This window comes from Rhineura floridana, chromosome 10 (genome assembly GCF_030035675.1).
Source record: "Rhineura floridana isolate rRhiFlo1 chromosome 10, rRhiFlo1.hap2, whole genome shotgun sequence".
NCBI classification, from domain to species: Eukaryota; Metazoa; Chordata; class Lepidosauria; order Squamata; family Rhineuridae; genus Rhineura; species Rhineura floridana.
Window position 1 is genome coordinate 18,862,197 of NC_084489.1, and position 19,187 is coordinate 18,881,383.

General features: G+C 40.9%; 1 protein-coding gene across 5 annotated transcripts in view; it reads left to right on the forward strand.

Moving 5' to 3' along the window:
* The window catches only part of MYRIP (myosin VIIA and Rab interacting protein), a 377,908-nt gene that overhangs the window by 178,090 nt on the left and 180,631 nt on the right, over window positions 1-19,187 (forward strand). For all 5 annotated transcript variants that reach the window (XM_061587554.1, XM_061587553.1, XM_061587556.1 and 2 more), the window contains one exon: window positions 2,534-2,755. In XM_061587554.1, the coding sequence (XP_061443538.1) occupies window positions 2,534-2,755 (222 nt within the window). The remainder of the gene's footprint in view (window positions 1-2,533; window positions 2,756-19,187) is intronic.

Here is a 19,187-nt window from a genome sequence, read left to right on the forward strand (position 1 = left end):
AATGTAAGACTGGAAAAATGAGAAATTTGAATTGGCAGATTAATTTTTGTGTCCTATGATGTCTTATCACATCATTGAACTATGGAATTCCTTTCCACAGGATGTTGTGACAGATACCAACTTTGATGGCTTTAGAAGTGGTTAGACAGATTCCTGAAGGATATATCAATAGCTACTAGTCATCATGTCTATATCCTAGTTCCAGGATTAGAGGCACCATCCTCTGAATACCAGTTGCTGGATAACATAACAGTAGGACAGTGTCACTGCACTCATGTCTTCCTTGTGGGCTTTCCAGGAGATCTGGTTGGCCACTGTGGGAAACAGGATGCTGGACTAAATAGGCCTTTGCTCTGATCCAGCAGGGTTCACCTTATATTCTTAGTTTACTGCCAGATAATCATACTAAGTAACCCACTTGGGTTACCTGGCCTCTTACTAGGTCATCGTCCCTTTGTGCAGTATATTGATCTACATTGTGTTAGGCTCTTCAGTCAAGTCTATTAATTCAGCTAAGCAATGCCTATTGAACAATGATGTTACTAGGTGTGGACTTTTGGGCACAAGTCTCCGGGGCTCTAGTTCAGAGGAAACGGGAAGAGAACTATGCTATGTAACCATGTAGGATAGTTTTCTTCCCATATGCTCTTAGCTACATTTTCAGATTGGCAGTGGGCAGTCAGCATTGCCTAAGTGGAGAAGATTGCACAGCAGAGTCATTGAATATTTGGACTTGAACATTCAGGTGAGACTCAATCAGAAGCCCAAAGCAGGAAGGGTGAGCCCACCCTTGGAAGGATGCCAGCACCAGAGGAAAATGTAGCTGTCAAGCAAGCAAGCAGGCACACAAGCAGAGTGGTGGCAGGGTGGAGAAACCAGGAGTGGCCACCAGGGCAGTGCAGAAGAGGACAGCAGACAGGTTGGTGCAGGAGGGCCTGCAATGGCACCTTGCCCAGGGCCCCATCAATCCTGGCAGCACTCCAGCTATTGAAGACTAGTCACATTGCTAAATGGAAACAAAGAGCAGAGGGCTGAAAAGACAGGAATCAATGGCATAGATTGGTTCTTTATCAATTATTACACAGCAGGGAATACCGTACCATAATAAATATTGATCAGGGAAGGAATCAATTGTATTATACAGCCACAAGAGTGGCTGTATACTATAGCCAGCGTGGATTTTTCACATTCCATACCCCCCTTCCCATTCTGATGCTTCCCATAAGCTCATCTGAAAACAAAACCTTACAAAGCTTATAGTCCTGAACTCAGAAACTCTTGCTTAACAACCCTGTAAATTTTCATGGTGATAAACAAAACAGTCAGAAAGAATCGAGAGTTCAAAGTCCAAAGAGTGAGAAAAAAAAAACCCCAGAGCCCTTTTGGACTTTTTTCTGTCAGAGTTCTCATAATCTGTTGAAATTCATTAAAAATCAGCCATGTTCACAGAGTACCTGCAATCTTGTTACTGACCTTGCTCCATATGCTGACCTTCATCTTCTGCAGTTTAAAAGTTAAAAAAATGCCTGGCTGATTTTTAATTAAAGAAATTTTGGCTGGAAGCCAATGATAAGGGCGGGCATGCTCAGTAAGAACCAACTGTCAGTGTTCTACAAGCCAGACTCACGGCTGCTGGGCCTGGCTAATCAGAGGGCCACATCCACGCCAGACTTTGATTTCACATGAGACAGTCATGGCTTCCCGCAGATAATCCTGGGAAGTGAAGTTTGTGATGGGTGCTGAGAGGAGACTCCTATTCCCCTGAGACAGCTCCAGTGGCCAGACTGGTTTAACAGTCAGCTGCTCTGACTGAAGGTCTGTGAGGGGAACAGGGCATCTCCTAACAACTCTTAGCACACTTCACTAATTACACTTCCCAGGATTCTTTGAGAGAAGCCATGACTGTCCAAAGTGAAATAAAGGCCTGGTGTGGATGTGGCCAGGGGCAGCTTTGGTTTAAATTTCGGTGGGAGGCTACATGTGCCTGCTGTAGAATAAAAAGTGGGGGAAACCCTGAAAAGCAATGATACTGTTCACAATGTTTTCCTTTTGGAAAGGAAAGGGGCTTCCCCTTTGCCCAGTGCCCACCCACCTAATCTCCTCCCCCTCCCCACCCTCCCCCTCCCCCAGGTCAGTGTTAGACTACGACCTTGGAGACCAGGTTTAAAAAAGAGGCACATGCTACCAAATTCTTCCAAGCTACACAGCAAGTGCATTGGACTGTGAAAGAACCAAGTCAAATTGTGTTTGCATTTTGACAAATTTGTAGGGCAGTCCAATATCTCAGAGAGGAGGTCAGGTTTCCTGCTCCCCTAGTGCATTCACTATAACTGCCCAATTTCCCTGGTTTTTAAAGTTTGATAGAAATATCTGTGGGCTATAGGTACGTCCTTAAACCGCAAGGTTTTTTGCCGATTAGTGAATCAAAGTTATTTGGTGGGCTGGTCCAGGGAATAGAGATATGAGTAGCCCCTCCAAGTGCAACATTATTTTGATTGTGTCTTCCTTGTGTTTCTTTTTTCTGGGGCTCCAGTGAAATGAAGCAGAAGCTTGATGAAGAGGGTAACAAGTGCAGCATTCTTTCCAAGCAACAGAGGTTTAATGAGCACTGCTGCATGCGTTGCTGCTCCCCTTTTACGTTTCTCATCAATACTAAGCGACAATGCCAAGATTGCAAATACAACATCTGCAAGAACTGCAGCTCCTATCAAAGGAAAGAGAAAACCTGGCTCTGCAGTGTGTGCCAGCAAGCTAGGTGAGTGCATTTCGTGATACTAGTAAATAATAAGGTCAATGCCTTCTTCTGACTTTTTTTTTAATTGTAAACCATTAACACGGATGAGATAAGAAAAGATACATACAGTACTCCAGGAAAATGACATTTTGCTGAATGGCTTGTTAGTTCATTGCTTCTTTGAAGGTTCATATTCATTCTTCAATGGATCTTGCTTTATTCATGCAAGATATGGCTTGTCTTCTTTCTTTCCCTTTTCCTTTGCTTTCAAGTTGTTTTGATGAAATGACAAATCAGCATAATAGGGTTTTATGGAGACATCAGAAATATCTGGATTCCATTGAAAAAGTTGGCAGCTGTGATTGAACAGAAATTCATAAGCGTGAGGGGGGGAATAAAGTATTCTTTGCTGTTAGTTATTTCATCATCATCATTTTATTTGTATGCCTCCTTTCCACAAAAAAATTGTGCTCAAGGCGGCTTACAACAGGTAAATAGAAATACATCTCAAAACAATTTCCTAATAACAAAAAATAATAAAACAGTAACATAACTACAAATATAACAGCAAGCAAAAACCACTTTTCAATATTATGAACATAGTAAAGCAATCTTTCTTTAAAAACAAAGAAGTAACCATTAACTCCCCCAGCAAGCCCCTAAGGAAAACCATCTGCTATATCTCCTACTACATCTCCTACAAACGTCATTATTCTGAGCGGAGACTTGTTTTGGAGGGACTGAGGCAAGGCCTCAGCAGCAGCACCGTCTCTTTGTAAGCAGAGGTGTGGACTCCTCCCCTGCTTTAGCAGGTTCCCAGTGCCATTCTAAGGCATCACTTTGTTTAACCACAATCTTACACATACTTATAACTACACCCTCCTCATCATTCCACTCTGACTTTATCCCTTTTTAAGAGTCGATTCTCATGACCATCTTTTGTGATGTGCTATGAGTGGCGGTAATCATGTCCAGGTCCTTCTGCCACAGCATGCGCAGAACATTATATTATTACCACTGCAGCAACTCTAGCATTGTGGGTTAAAGAGCAGAGGTCTCCCTAAGGATGGGGGAGAGAAATATGATTAAAAATAACTGCTTCATCTTGCATATTGATTTTGGTTCTCCAAAATAATCTTCAGTTCTAACCCAAACTAGCAGAGGCAGTTGTGATGGGAGGCTATCAGTACAGCATTGTTTCTCTTTGAAATGTAGGACCGAGCCATAGCTTGGAAAATAGGTTCTAATGCAAACCTTTGTAGAGCCCTGTTCCATATTAAACCTTTGACTTTGTCCATGTGGCTGACAGATGTATTTCTTTCAGTTTTAGTGAAATATATAGTCTGGTTTGTTCTGTAGTCTTTTAAAAAAGCAATGATTGTATGCAACTAGAATCAAATGTTCCCTGATATTTTAAAAGTTTTGATGCATTTGTTGCTCTTTTTTTGACAATGGATTATATTCCCTTAAAATGCATTGATTCAAGAAATCATGTCAAGTGGTACAGCTTAATTTCTAAATGGGAAAGCGCTTAAACTTTGTTTAAAAGTCACACTCCTGCTGTCTTACATGGGAGTCGTTCCTTTTATCCATGGGTTTGTAGAGAATGGTTGATATTTCTCAGTGGAGTGACCATGGCATGGTTAAAGTTACTTTTTCTTTTATTAGTGTTGTAATAGCAGGGATGACCCCACTATGCAGCTTTGAGAAACATCCTGTGGTTGTAGGGATTTATTGAGGCAGGAATTGGTCCCTCAGTGGTGCAGCAAGACTTTTTAAAGAGGTTGACCCTAGCACTGGGTGCTGCTCCAGGCAGCAAAATTTATGGGGGATAAGGGAGGCAGCTCCACTCAAATGTGACCAGCTACCACTGGTGTGCATAATGTCCTCCATGCACAGCTAATAGCATAAAAACTGGTCAGAAGCTGCTATGTATCAGCCTTAGGCAAAATACACTATTTAATGCATCATTTTGAACCTCTAAATCTATTGTCATATGCAGGCCTAAATGTTTGTACAGTTCAGTCAAGATTTTCCATGAAGAACAAACTCTTTGTTTTGGGTGATTTTAAAATGGTCAGTTTTCAGCTGTTTTCCAAAGACAACATAAGTAAAACAAGATACTTTAAATTCATGAATATATTCAAGTAATTGTTCTATTACTCTTGACATTTTTGCTGCTTCTTACTCTACATAAACCAGAAAGAATCAAGTACTTTAAATGCACAATACCTCATACACTGTGTAGAATATTGGGTAGACATTTTCTCAACTTTCTTTCATTATTTCTTAATTTCTTTCTCAATTTGCTTTGCTTTATATTTTATACATTATACATTACCCTCCCCTTATGTGATTCATCTCTACCCAATAGGGTTGCCAGGTCAGAAGCATCCCAAAGCTGGAGATTTCAGGGGCAGGTCATAGTGATGTCATGGGGCAGGTCATAGTGATGTCACGGGGATGGGCCATAGTGATGTCATTAAGGATGATACATTAAGTATCAACCACAGTTGCTTGGAGCATACAATTCAAACAAAAACATTTCCCTGATTAGAAATTAAGATAAAAATCTTAGCTAAAAGATAGAGCCTAGGTAGGGAACATTTAATCTAGCCTACTTGATTGTGGCAACAAGGGTTTAAGTGCCCTCAGGCCACCCCAGTAACCAGAAGGCCATTGTAGGAAGAAAGGAGCCTAGTGTTGTGGAGATGTTAGACAGGAGCACTCAGGAGTAAAGATGGATGCCCCTGAAGGCTGCAATTCTAAACACACTTACTAAACTCCATAGAACTCAATAGGACTTACTTCTGAGTAGATATAGTTCGGATTGTGCTATTGGTAAGGCTTGACTAAGGATCCTCTGCAAAGATATCCATATCCAAACAGGGTTAGCAACCCCCTGCCTGGAATGCCCTGCCCCTAACCATTAACATGGCTGCTCCAAATGTCTTTACAGATTTGATCCTTCACTTCAGAAAGAGGTCTGAGAAATAAATAAGAGTAAGAAGATTCTCTACCCTTTTCTGTTTACCTTGTGGGCTGCTATAAACTCACTTTGACAGCCAATCCAATTCCAGTGAGTAATTGACAGACAGAAAACACAGATGGTTGGTCTACCTTCATAGGCAGCAGCTTGGGAACAACAGCAGTTGCAGCCACACTTCACAGTATATGAATTCTCTTTTATCACTATTGGGCAAGAAACAAACCATCATGCAAACAACAAGGTGCATCATCAGTGGGTTCAAGGGGGTTGAGCTGAGTTGTTGCTTCTATGGATGAAAGGGAATGAGGATAAATGTAAATGAAATGCAAAAAGAAAAACAAAAGACAGTAATGATTTCCTAAATGCAATACCATACCAACCACAACAAGATTCCTATGAGTAAGACAGAAAACTCAGCATCCCACAACCAGTCAGCATTCCTAACCAAAAACCCAAACTAAACAAATCCTGGCAGCCAAGGTCACAGAAATCCCCATGCAGCACAACATGACCCAGGGGTTGCAGTTAGTGCAGAATGCTGTGGCACAATTGCTGACAAGAGTGAGACCCTATCAGCACATAATACCTCTGCCCTGAAATCTGAACTTGTTGCCAATTTGCTACCGAGTCAAGTACAAAGTGTGCTTTCCATGCTATGGGTGCCCCATAGTACTTGTTCTGCTCTTGTAAGAAATCAGGCCTTTAGTGTGGCAGCACCTACACTTTGGAACTCCTTGCCTATTGACAATAAGCAGACAACTTCATTGTACTCTTTTCAGCACCTGCTAAAAACATTTTTGTTTAGGCAAGCCTACCCAGGCATGTAGAAGCTATAGTGTTTTTTATCTGTTTTTAACTCATTGTTGGTTTTATTATTTTGAATGTTTTTAAATATCTGTCTTTAACTGCCAATAATTTTATTATTTTAATTCCTTCTTTCAGTTTTTTTACAATAAAGTGGTATATAAATGTTGTAAATAAAATACATAAATACATTTTGGAGTCACTGTGGCCCCTGGGTCTCCTTCCACTTTTAGGAACAAAGAAATCTACCTTATACTGACTCAGGTCATTTGATACTATCTAGGCAATCTAGCTCAGTACTGATGACATGGACTAGCATTGGCTCTCCAGGATTCCAGGCAATAGCATTTTCCAGAAATTGAATTTTGGACATTTGCATGCAAAGCATATGCCCTGCCACTAAGCTACAGCCCTTCCCCTGATTAAAAAAATATCTTTTAAAATTATTCTTTTCAATTCACTAATAAATGCACAACATACCTAGGACAAATCCACATTATTCATTTAAAGCACATTAAATACACATTTGAACTATATAAATCCCACCGCAGAATCATGGGAACTGTCATTTGTTAAGGGTGGTGGGAACAATAACTGTGAGGGGGAAACTACACTTCCCAGGATACTTTAGGGGAAGTCATGCGCTTTAAATGCAAGTCGGTTGTGCGTTAAATGTATTATGTGGATCCACTTAATAAATTTGCCTGCATGTAAATCATTTTAATTAATTTTTTTAAATAGAAATGAGCTATAAAGCTTATTGGGTGACCATGGGCTACTCACCATCTCTCAGCCTAATTTGTCCCTTAGATTAAAACAACAGAGGGGAACCCTGACAACCCCTTAAAATGTAGAGGAAGTAATAATGTACAACCATAGTGTGAAATCAAATACTTATTGGGACCTGGTATGAAGAAATATTTATATAAGCATGACTGTCAAATATGTTTATTATTTACACAACCTGTAAAGATATTTGTAGTGCAATCCTATGATTGTTTACTCAGAAGCAAGTCCCAATATATTCAATGGGACTTACTCAAACAGGGAAGTTAACACAGAACTGCAGCCTCAAGTGATAAGAAACACTCACCCAACCCAAAATTCATAATCATGCCACTTTTTAAAGGTGTTTTGTAACTGTTTATACTTTTTATGGTTATTGGATTTTAAAGGGATTTATTTCTTGTTGTGAGCTGGCTTGGTTTCCAATTGGCAATCCTACCTCGCAGAGTTGTTGGGAAGACTCCATACACACACACACACACTGGTGATGTAAAAATACAAACCCCATATAACAGTTTATTGTCAAAATGAGTTGGTCATTACAGAACATTAACCAAAAAAATCAATATTAGTTTCCTGCATAATAAAAGCAGTGATATCTATGTAAGCCCTGTCTAATTGCTTTAAAAATAGGATCGGAGGGGGAGAGAAAGATTTACAACACAAACACAATCCTTTGCTATGTTCACTCAAAAGTCCCATTAATTTACAGCACAATCTTAACCATGTCTACTCAAAAGTAAATCCTACTGAATTCAATGGAACTTACTCCAGGTATGTGGGATTAGCACTGCAGCTTTACTCCCAGAAAAACAAGTATTGGATTAAAGCTTCATATTGGGAAGGTTTCAAAACACTGCTATCTTCAACAGCCCAGGAAAATTTAAACTTGTTTGACTCCTGCACACAAGAGAGAGAAAAAGACTTGTGGTACTGCTGAAAGCTATATACTTACTCAGTTTATGAGATTTTCAGATAAACAGGAAAAAGAACAGCTTTCTACCTTTCGAATGGAGTCTAGGTACTGCCTGGAGGCCCAGAAATCCCTTGTCAATCACAACCCTGACTTCACTTATTGGCTACAAACCTGAAAGGGAGGGTTTAAAGCAGTCAGCTAAGAGATCATTTCATGGAAGTTGGGGGGGCTGATGTTTTGGTGTATTTCTTGTGAACCAGACCACCTAGAAACTTAATATTTTTTTTAAATGAAAGCTGAGAGTCTGGAGATTAAGCTGACTCACCCGCAGACCTGGAGAGGACCCCAAAAATCCAGAGTCCCTGGGCAAAAACTGGACACCTGGCAATCCTACTAGCTAAAAAAATATTTAAATGGGCATAATTCTCTTTTTATTTTTAAAAGAAGGTACTAGGCTTAAATCAACTGGAGTTTGCTGTCATAGAGAGAGAGAGTTGTTCCCAGGTTTCCAGTAAGAACAGGGACACCTGTTTACTAGTAGAACTCAACTATTTGTTTATTTTAATATAAAACAGAACTGAGGCCTAGACAGTCATCTATCTTCTTATCAATAACACAAACAATCATCAGATATTCTTCCCATGGTGCCTCTGGAAGGCAGATGGCCTCTCCTTTACTTATTTTCACTCTCCCAGTACTGTTGAGTTGTATGAACAAAATTAGGGAAAAGTAGGCTTTTTAAACCTTGTAAAAGTGCATGGTCATTATTGATCATTATTGTGATCTGTAAAGTTCTGAAAAAACATTAGACAATATTCAGAATCTCATTATAATTTATGTATTATAAAGAAGAAACTTTTTATGATAAGCAGATCATTTTCTCTTAGATAGGACAATTATTATTTTCCCTAGGCAAAGTCAGTACAGGCATACCCGCTTAAAGTCGCTTCACTTAAAGTCGCCTCGCTATAAGTACATGCTCCATACTCCACCATACCCCACTTTAACGTACGCACTTCGCAATTATGGACACTTAATGGCATGACGCCGCTGCCATCTAGTGGCGATTGCCGTGCAGTACATGCATAGATAATTGCTTCACTTTAAGTACATTTTCACTTTACATACACGCTCCGGTCCCATTGCGTATCTAAAGCGGGGTATGCCTGTATGTTGTGATCCAACTTGGCTTTGTTTTTGCATTACAGTTGTATAGATTAAGGAATTTATCTGTGTCAAATAGGTACCTTTCCTTAATTGCCTTTCTTGAATGTTACTTTAAATGCTTAATCCATTAGGTAATAATCTATTGAAGATTTGCCTTCTATAATGGAAATTTAAAGGAACACTTAGGCTGCAATCCCTAAACACTCATACTTGACAGTAAGTCCCATTGCCCTCAATAGACATGAATGGACTTGCATTGCAACATATGTAACTAGTAAAAATAGTTTTCTTTGATCTGACCTAAAGTTAGTTTTAACGTATCTGCCAATTTGTCATGCTGTTTTACTATAAAACAGTTACTTTTATTAGAGATTGCAAGTGTTCAAGGGGCACTCTTATTTTGCCAGTGCCTCCAAATGTAGGAGCTGACATGTTCTGGACTGATGCTAGGCAAAGGAGAAGGTGGGCCAAAGCAGAGGAAAGGGCAAGGGTTGCAGGACTACAGATAGCTCTGAGTAGCTCACTTGCTTTGACAAAGGTTGGGAGAAGACTGAGACATTTTAAGCCTCTGACTCCTGCAGGCTCCACCCCCTGGTTGAGAACCTCAGAGCCTTCAAGGGGACATCCTTCTGGCCTGAAGATGGGCCCACCTCTTCCATTCCATATCCTCCCTCCTGATGTGCTCCCTGCACCACTGGACTGGTCACATGCAGTGGAAAGCACCTGGTTCCTTCAGCTCAGGGAAAGGCTCTTGTGAAGATCCAAGCTCTGGCCTTACAGGCCCTCTGGTCTGGGAGGTTCTTCTGGGGGCTGCTGTCTGACAGCCTCAGGCACAGTGATCTCCTGATCTCCAGCAGTCAGCTCAGAGCCCTGAACTTGATCTGGCTTCATAGCTGGTGCCTCTGAAGCCTCTGACTCTGTGTGTGGATTGCTGCTGGATTCAGAGGTCATGATAGAAGAAGAAAGCAGTGAAAAGAATTGGGGAGGGGGATCGTGGAGGCAGCACACAGCTGAGACCCTCACACTGCCAGCCAAGAAGGAGAGAAACAAGAATGTTATCCAGGGCAAAGCCTTCTTTTGAGTAAGGGCCTACCAAGGAAGCAGTGTTAGCCTCTTATTTTTAGATTGTAAGCCTGGAGGCAGGGACTTGTCTTGATTGATTGTATGTAAGCCATTCTGGGAGCCTTTTTGGCTGAAGAGTGGGATACAAATACAATCAATCAATCAATTAATCAATCAAATCATTAAAAGGCAGAGAAAGTGGACTTTATTTATTTATTTATTTATTATTTGATTTCTATCCCACCCTTCCTCCCATGAGGAGCCCATGTCTTGGTGTATTCCAGGCCAAGAGGAAAATCTATAAGAACTCCATAAGAGGGCTGTTGTTTTTGACACAGGAAATAAGTTTACAAATTCTGGTGTAGTTTTACTAGGGAGGGGTTTTGGTGGATCCCCATGGTTTGCAATTCAGTTTCAGATATTTACAAAGGACTAGTGGTCCCATGGTCATAATGTAAGCCACTGCAAAGGATAAGTGTACACATCATTGTTATTATTAGTTCTGAAACCCTGTTCCCAAGTGAAAATACACGCTCTTCCATATAATTGGGAAACTCACTTTGCCCATTTTAAAAAGAAAAATCAGGAGAGATGTGCACTCCTCTCCTGAAAAGGTGAAAGCTTAGTCTTTGGAGGCTAAGGCACAAGTAAATGGTAACAGAATAATGCAGAAAGTCCACCTACTAAAGGGGGTTATTATTAGATGTGCGGAGTGGGGTTTTTTGCTACATGAGTATTATTGCACTTCAGGAACACAGTAGGGGAGCAATTTAAAAAAGGTCAAAAATAGCGCACGTGGGCATCACTATTAATGTTATAGGTCACTGGTACAAAAGTGTTTCATTTTGTTCTCTCATACCTTGGTTCTGTTTAGATGCCTAAGTGAGGTGAAATTTATTTGCCCGATAACATTTATATGAAAATACCATTGTATGCCTAAAAGGGCTGGGTAGAGGAGAGTATGCCTTAAATGGGAATTTTTAGATTTCTAATAACTCTTCATTGCCTAACTGAATAAACATATTCTCCATACAGCTGAAATAATTAAATTATTAAAATAATTTAAAATAATTAGTATCCTGTTAGGTAACAAAGCAATATTTGTATAACTTCTTGACAGCAGATAAGGGCTAGTGCATACTAAATTGATGAGACATTGAGGCTGTGTTAAATTGCTTCCCATGGGGCCTGTCTCCACATGATGAGCTGTTTGTGTGCAACAGCTCACTAAGTTGATGGAATGCCTTTTCTCCATGCCACTGCCTTGAAGCAACATGGTGAAATAGGCCATTCCATGTGATGCACAGCAGTTGCTGGTCATATGAAAACAGCTGCCATGGGCAGAGTAATTTCAAACGCTCTCCACAGGGTTGGTGTTATTGTGCCCTGATACCATGCAGCTTGCAGAGAAGATTCTTCTGACAGAAGAAATTGTGGGAGCAGAACATTACAGACTGGTTTTAGAGAGAGAAGGTCAAATAGAGAAACCCACACCTTTAAATATCCAAAGTTCTAGTAGTGGAGTATAAAATTTAAAAAGGCAAAGAATGTTTATCCTTTAAAATTCAAGTTTGAACCAGATAGTTTAAGGTATCTCTCCCCCTCTGTCTCTCTGATACATCTCTTACAGCTTATTCAGATAACTTCTCTATGTGAAGTTAGAAATCGGCATGGCTGTACTAATTGGCTCCCTCACTTCTGGTCTATTGACTATAATAAATTGATTGACTGATCATTGGTTCCCTGTCCATGGTGACTACGGATGTGTTAGAATTCCACCCAGTATGGATTTGGTATCAAATTTTCCATTAATTTGCTTATCAGATTTTAATGTAGCAGCTATTTTTGAAAAAGGACTTTTTAAAAAAAATCCTCCTCTAAAACATTGATTGTAAGAATGATAATTTATTGACATTTCCTTTGAAAATGTAGATATTTCCTTTAAAATATCTGTATTAATATCAATATTTTTGCTCGGGGGGCACGATCAGTAAAAGCATTGTGGATACAGAATGAATGCAAATCTATGCCAGTCTGTTAGGTCAACACAATGCTTTTGAGCTGGCATCGGCCAACAGATCCCATCCCTAATGGTGACCCAGACTTCATCAGGAGCCACTCTGCAGAGTTTTGTTTTTTTCGCCACAACAAAACTACATAAAATATGGGTTAGCACTTAGCAGCGATAGGTCAAAAATGTTATTCTCTGTCTTTTGTTCTCTTTCTTCTAATAAAACTTTCTTTGTGAGCTACACATGGAATGGCCTATTATGTATCAAGTATTTACATGACTAGCTCACCACAAAGAGTGAGCCAATGTATGTAATGTATATAACAGGGAAACCATGTACCAAGATGGTTGTGTGAATTGATTCCAAGAGGAATGTATTTCACTTTCATTCACAGGAGAATGCATATAGCACTGTTTCCCAATCTACTGATAACTGAGCCGCACGTTTTTCATAATTAAAATTGGAGGCACACTTCCCTCTCATATCCAAAAATGAGAATCTGAAAGAGTAATTAGCACTCAGATCCTACAACCCATTTCCTATGTTACTGTTTGAGTCACTGTCCTAGGATGTCTCCTGACTAAGGGCTTATCTGCATGGGAGCATTAGTTCTTACTAAAGACATTGTTCTTACTTCTGTTTTCTATTTGCACCGTCCATAGTAAGGGCTCAATGCCAGCAGCAAACACGGTGTTTTCTATTCACATTGAGGGGAAGGATCAATCACACAGTTTCCTAATGTCCACGTCCTCTAACATTTTCACTCCCTCTGGTTACCTGGCAACTGAGCATGCTGCAATGGGTTCCTTTAAAAAAAACCCAGAAGTGCTACTATCTGTGTTTTCCCTGGTAGGATACAGCTGAAATACAGTTCTTCGTTTGAGCAGTGTTATGTTTTTGTGCACAAGTTAGGGGGGGAAAGAAAATAAAGGCACTGTTTGCAGCAACATAAACATGCTAGCAGATCAGGGGAGAGCAGCTGGAAGTTGCTTGTCAGCCTTCAGGAAACAAAATGAATGAAGAGAGGAGAAGGGAATGGGTGTGGAGAGCGGAACGATTGATACAGCCACCTGAAAGCATCAGAGCACAGCCTCTGCAAGCACTAGAGATACAGAGTGAAGACTTTTTTCCTTCCCTTTTCATATTATCAGTGAATTGGGTTAGTACAGATTTACTGGGGGGAAACTGTGTGATAGCTTCTGTTTATTTATTTATTATATTTATATACCGCCGCATAGCCGAAGCTCTCTGGGCGGTTTACAGCAATTAAAAACAATAAAACAAATATACAAATTTTAAAACACAAAAAACAATTTAAAACACAATTAAAAACAATTTAAAAACACATGCTAAAATGCCTGGGAGAAGAGGAAAGTCTTAACCTGGCACAGAAAAGATAACAGTGTTGGCACCAGGCGCACCTCATCAGTGTCATCATTCTGTAATTTGGGGGCCACCACTGAGAAGGCCCTCTCCCTTGTTGCCAGCCTCCCAGCTTCCCTTGGAGTAGGCACCCGGAAGAGGGCCTTAGATGTTGAGCGTAGTGTACAGGTGGGTTCATGTCGGGAGAGGCTATCCATCAGGTATTGTGGTCCTAAGCCGCGTAAGGCTTTATAGGTTAAAACTAACACCTTGAATCAAGCTCGGAAACATACAGGCAGCCAATACAAGAGGGCCAGAATCGGTTTTATGTGTTTGAACTGTCTGGTCCCTGTTACCAATCTGGCTGCTGCATTTTGCACAAGCTGCAGCTTCTGAACCATCTTCAAATGCAGCCCCACGTAGAGTGCATTGCAGTAATCTAACTTGGAGGTTACCAGAGCATGGACAACTGAAGCCAGGTTATCCCTGTCCAGATAGGGGCGTAGCTGGGCCACCAACCGAAATTGGTAGAAGGCACTCCGTGCCACCAAGGCTACCTGAGCCTCAAGTGACAGAGATGGTTGTAGGAGAACCTCCAAGCTACGAATCTGCTCCTTTAGGGGGAGTGCAACTCCATCCAGGACAGGTTGGACATCCACCATCCGGTCAGAAGAACCACCCACTAGCAGCATCTCAGTCTTGTCTGGATTGAGCCTCAGTTTATTAGCCATCATCCGGTCCATTGTCGCAGCCAGACACTGGTTCAGCACATTGACAGCCTCACCTGATGAAGATGAAAAGGAGAAATACAGCTGCGTGTCATCAGCATACTGATGGCAACGCACTCCAAAGCTCCGGATGACTGCACCCAATGGTTACATGTAGATGTTGAACAGCATGGGGGACAGAACTGACCCCTGTGGAACCCCATACTGGAGAGTCCAGGGTGCTGAGCAATGTTCCCCAAGCACCACCTTCTGGAGCCGACCCACCAAGTAGGAGAGGAACCACCGCCATGCAGTCCCTCCCACTCCCAACTCAGCCAGTCTTCCCAGAAGGATACCATGGTCGATGGTATCAAAAGCTGCTGAGAGATCAAGGAGAATCAACAGAGTTCCCCAAGAAGGGGGTGTTTGCAAGTGGTCAGGGGTGCAGGGCTGGTTTCTTTGGAAGTGGCCACACAAGTGCCTCTTTCAAAGCAGCAGGACTCCCCCCCAACACACACAATGAAGTGTTAACCACACTCTGGACCCAACCAGTCAAGCCCCCTCTGCTCAATTTAATAAGCGAGGAGAGACAGGGGTCAAGAGGACATGTGGCCTGTAATGCCACATGATAGGTACGATTGTGTGCATTAATCAGTGCCTGGTCGGCTTTGAAGTGAGACTTGTGCTATGTGCACTCTAATCTCATCCGGCTTGCTTCATAGCCTGAAGTTCCTCAGAACACCAGGGAGCCACTCAGGTTCCACAATGCCAGAGAGGCCATTCTTGTATTTCAATATACGTAGCTCACAAGGATCGTGTAACTTGCATAAAAAATAGTAATGCCACACTTTGTACATTTGGCATGAACCTCTGCCAGTGCTCTAAGTAAAACGCATTAATAGAAAATAATTCTCTTTTCTTTCACCTTGAAGAACAAGAGATGACATGAAGCAATTGATTTTACCTTTCTGGCAGCTTGGTTATTTCTAATAGTAGCAGATGCAATAAACAGCACATCAACACTTACGCAATATACATTAATTTGCACAATTGCCCTGATGCACTTCCTTAAAAATTGATACAGTATCCTCAGAAAAAGGAGGGGGGTTCTTGAGATGAGATCATGGGGTTTCTATAAATTATGTATGCAACCAGGGTTAATTTTTGATGAAGATCTTGGTAGAACAATGTGTCTAGGGTAAATGGGTGCACCAGAGCAATGGTGCAAAGTGTGATAAATTCTTCAGGAGTGCAATTAGGTAGTTAGCTTTGTCCACCCTTCCACTCTTTCCCCTCAAGTTTTTCTTCCCTGCCCCCATATGTATTATTTTGTACTCTCTTTTAATCAGGATTTCAAGGGGACATATAGCCTCATGTTCTTTAGCTTTCATCCTGAAAACCTTGTAAAGCAGTAAACTAAAGGGACCTAACAAGGGTTTTATTTGCCCACAGTTCCTCTGTCACAGGCTAGCAAAGAACAATCCCAGTGGGTCAGCACCAGAAGGGTGAACTCTTGAGCCACAGTTGCCCATAGAAGGATGGGAGGACCATTTCCCCTTCACTTTGGGATAGTTAATCCTTGCACTCTGGTTTCTTTCCTAGTTTTGCCTTCTTTCCTGCTTATTAAACTCTCAAACAAGTTGCCCATGCTGTCTTTCAGTGTAGCATTATTTACCTTCAAACTTCATCCACCCTAATTGGGCTCTCCATTCATCTGGTGCCTAACACCCTCCTTCTGCTTATTTGCTATCTGCCTTTTCCCACCATCTCTCCAGCACAGTGCTTTTTCTTGCTCTGTCTGTCCCAGTATCCTCCATCCTTTATAGCTTTATAGAAACAGTTGCTATGTATGTATTTATGTACTGCCTTCAAGTCGATTCCGACTTATGGCGACCCTATGAATAGGGTTTTCATGAGGCTGAGAGGCAGTGACTGGCCCAAGGTCACCCAGTGAGCATCATGGCTATGTGGGGATTCGAACCCTGGTCTCCCAGGTCATAGTCCAACACCTTAACCACTACACCACACTGGCTCTCAGAAACAGTTGCTAGTCCAATCTAAATACTGTTTATGTAATGAATTGACTTTTCTATTTCTGTAATAAACTGATTATTCAATTACTCTGATACTGGCTCCTCATCTTGTTATTAATTCCCCATACATAAAGGTCCAATTGTCCCCATGTGCACCATGACTCTTGGTTCAAGACCGAAACACGTGGTTCCTCCAGTACTACTTGTGTAGTAAGTGACATGTGTAGATGAGAACAGGCAGTAACACACTGTAATAAAAAACATTTGCTCTTTGCTTTACCCAATATACACAAGAATAGATATCTGCCTCACCTTCTCTTTCTCACTCTGAAACTGAGGATATTCCATCTGAATCTTTTTTCCTCTAGACTTAAATATAGCCATTTCCATAGACCCAGTATCCTACCTGGGTGTAAAGAGCTGTTAATGAAAACTATGCCACTGTTACGTAAGAACATGATCATATGGCAGCATACTTGAAATAAATGCTTGTCCTTTTTCTATTCACTGGTGTTCATAACTTTTTTTCTAAAGTAATTTAATCCCTGCAGGAAAAATGTCATGTGCCTTCGTAAGATTTGCTTTCTGGATGCTTCATTGTCTGTAGTTCTCATCTGAATCCTTTCCAAATGTTCAATGGTTGTTTAAGTAATTTCTGCTAGTTTTATTTCTCAAACTCTCCCTTTCATAATGTCATGTGGAGCTAGGTCAAAATCGTTGGTGGAATCTACACATACACTGGAGGCATTCAAGAGCCAGCTGGACAGCCACCTGTCGGGTATGCTTTAATTTGGATTCCTGCATTGAGCAGGGGGTTGGACTCGATGGCCTTATAGGCCCCTTCCAACTCTATGATTCTGTATCAGCTGCTACTCAATAATTAAAATCCAGAGAGGAGCATGTCAAGGATGCCCCTTGTCTCCATTATTATTTGCAATTTTCTTAGAACCACTTGCAAAATTAATACTGGAAAGTGATCAGCTCACAAGAATCAAATATGGTAATATAGAGGACAACATCTCTTTATATGTGTATGACATAGCACTTTTCCTGACTAATCCAGCGAAATCAATAGAGTATTTAATATTCTTAAGATGTTCAGTGAAGCTTCTGGTTACAAAATTAATATCTCAAAATCAGAGGGCTTCAGGATCAATATATCTCCAGGAAAACAAAGAGAAATTTAAAGTAAAACCAAAATGCAGTGGAAGAACCCCCCTGTGAGGTATATGGGTATATTCAGATATCAAAAGAGCATAATTGCAAACAGATAACATCTATAAATTTCTGCAGTACTGTAAGAATGTTAATGCTGTCACAAATCCTTTTTTTTACCTAACTACTTTCTCATTGGAAACAGAAGAAAATATCCTAACAGAATGGCAGAAGAGGTTAAACACATTCATAGGTAATGATAAACCATCCAGAACTGCACAAGGAAATTTATACCAAAAATGAATAAAAAAAGAAGTAGGAATACCCAACCTTGTCGCCAGCCTTCCTTGTTAGCTGGGGCAGCCATGTTTCTAGGTGGGGCAGACACATTTCTAGGTGGGGCATTTGGGATGGAGAGATGCATAGTGCCAGCCATCCCCACACACACTGGTGGAGAGGACATGAGGGCTAGGCCAGGGGAAGGGAAAGGCAGTGACCTTCCCTGTCACTCCTCCTTCCAGAACGTGTGTTAACTTACATGAATGAAAGTTTAATCTGTGGAATTGTCTCATCCTTTTTTGAGAGATCCCCAGAAATATCAGAATCAAAAGCTTGACTTTGCCTGTAACTTCAGCCCCCTTTCACCTGCGGTCTGTCCCTGTGGTCTGATTCTTCATGAACTGAACTACTTTGGTAAAGACTGTGAGCTCCTGAGCTTGGCTTTCATGCTGCATTAGGTATCTCAGTTTTAGATTCTACCTGAAAAACAAACTTGTCCATTCTACAAGTTTAGGGAGGGGCAGAGAGAAAATAAATATTATTGAGTGTGTTTGTTAACTCCTCCTTGAGAGTCTCTCCTTCTAGTCTTGTTCCTGGCCTTTAGATTTTCCTTCCTTTTGGACAATCAAGGGAAAACTTTTTAACTGGCTGCTATATAAAGGATGAACTAAACAATTGGAAACTAGCTGTGAAAAGCAATTGGATTTTTTTTTAATGATTGCTGAGTTTTTTCTGTCCAGAAATCCTGAAAAAGCCTCATGCTGAGCTGCACATATTGGGAAAATCAGAAATCAGGCCTGAGTTATAGCATAGGTTTCCAGCCAGCCACAGTGTCTACAGAAATATTTCTATTCCTCTAGGGCTGTTTTCCATCTTTGCCATCAAATAATCAAGAAAAAGAAGAAACAAATAGCCACTGTGATTGTGAGTATAATGAGTGCTTTAAAAGACTAAAGAGTAGCCATTTTTTCAGATTACTTTAAGTTATCTCTTTATTTCACCCTTTAGCAATAAGCACCCAATCCTGCTCTACTAATTATAGTAATTGCAAACAAACTCTTCATATTGCAGGCAAACAAACATGCTTCTTTATTGCTGGCTGGGTAGACAGCACAAATGAAAATTAAAATGAAAAGCAGAGCAAAGGATTGGCCAAGGGGTGGAGTCTAACTCTAGCTCAT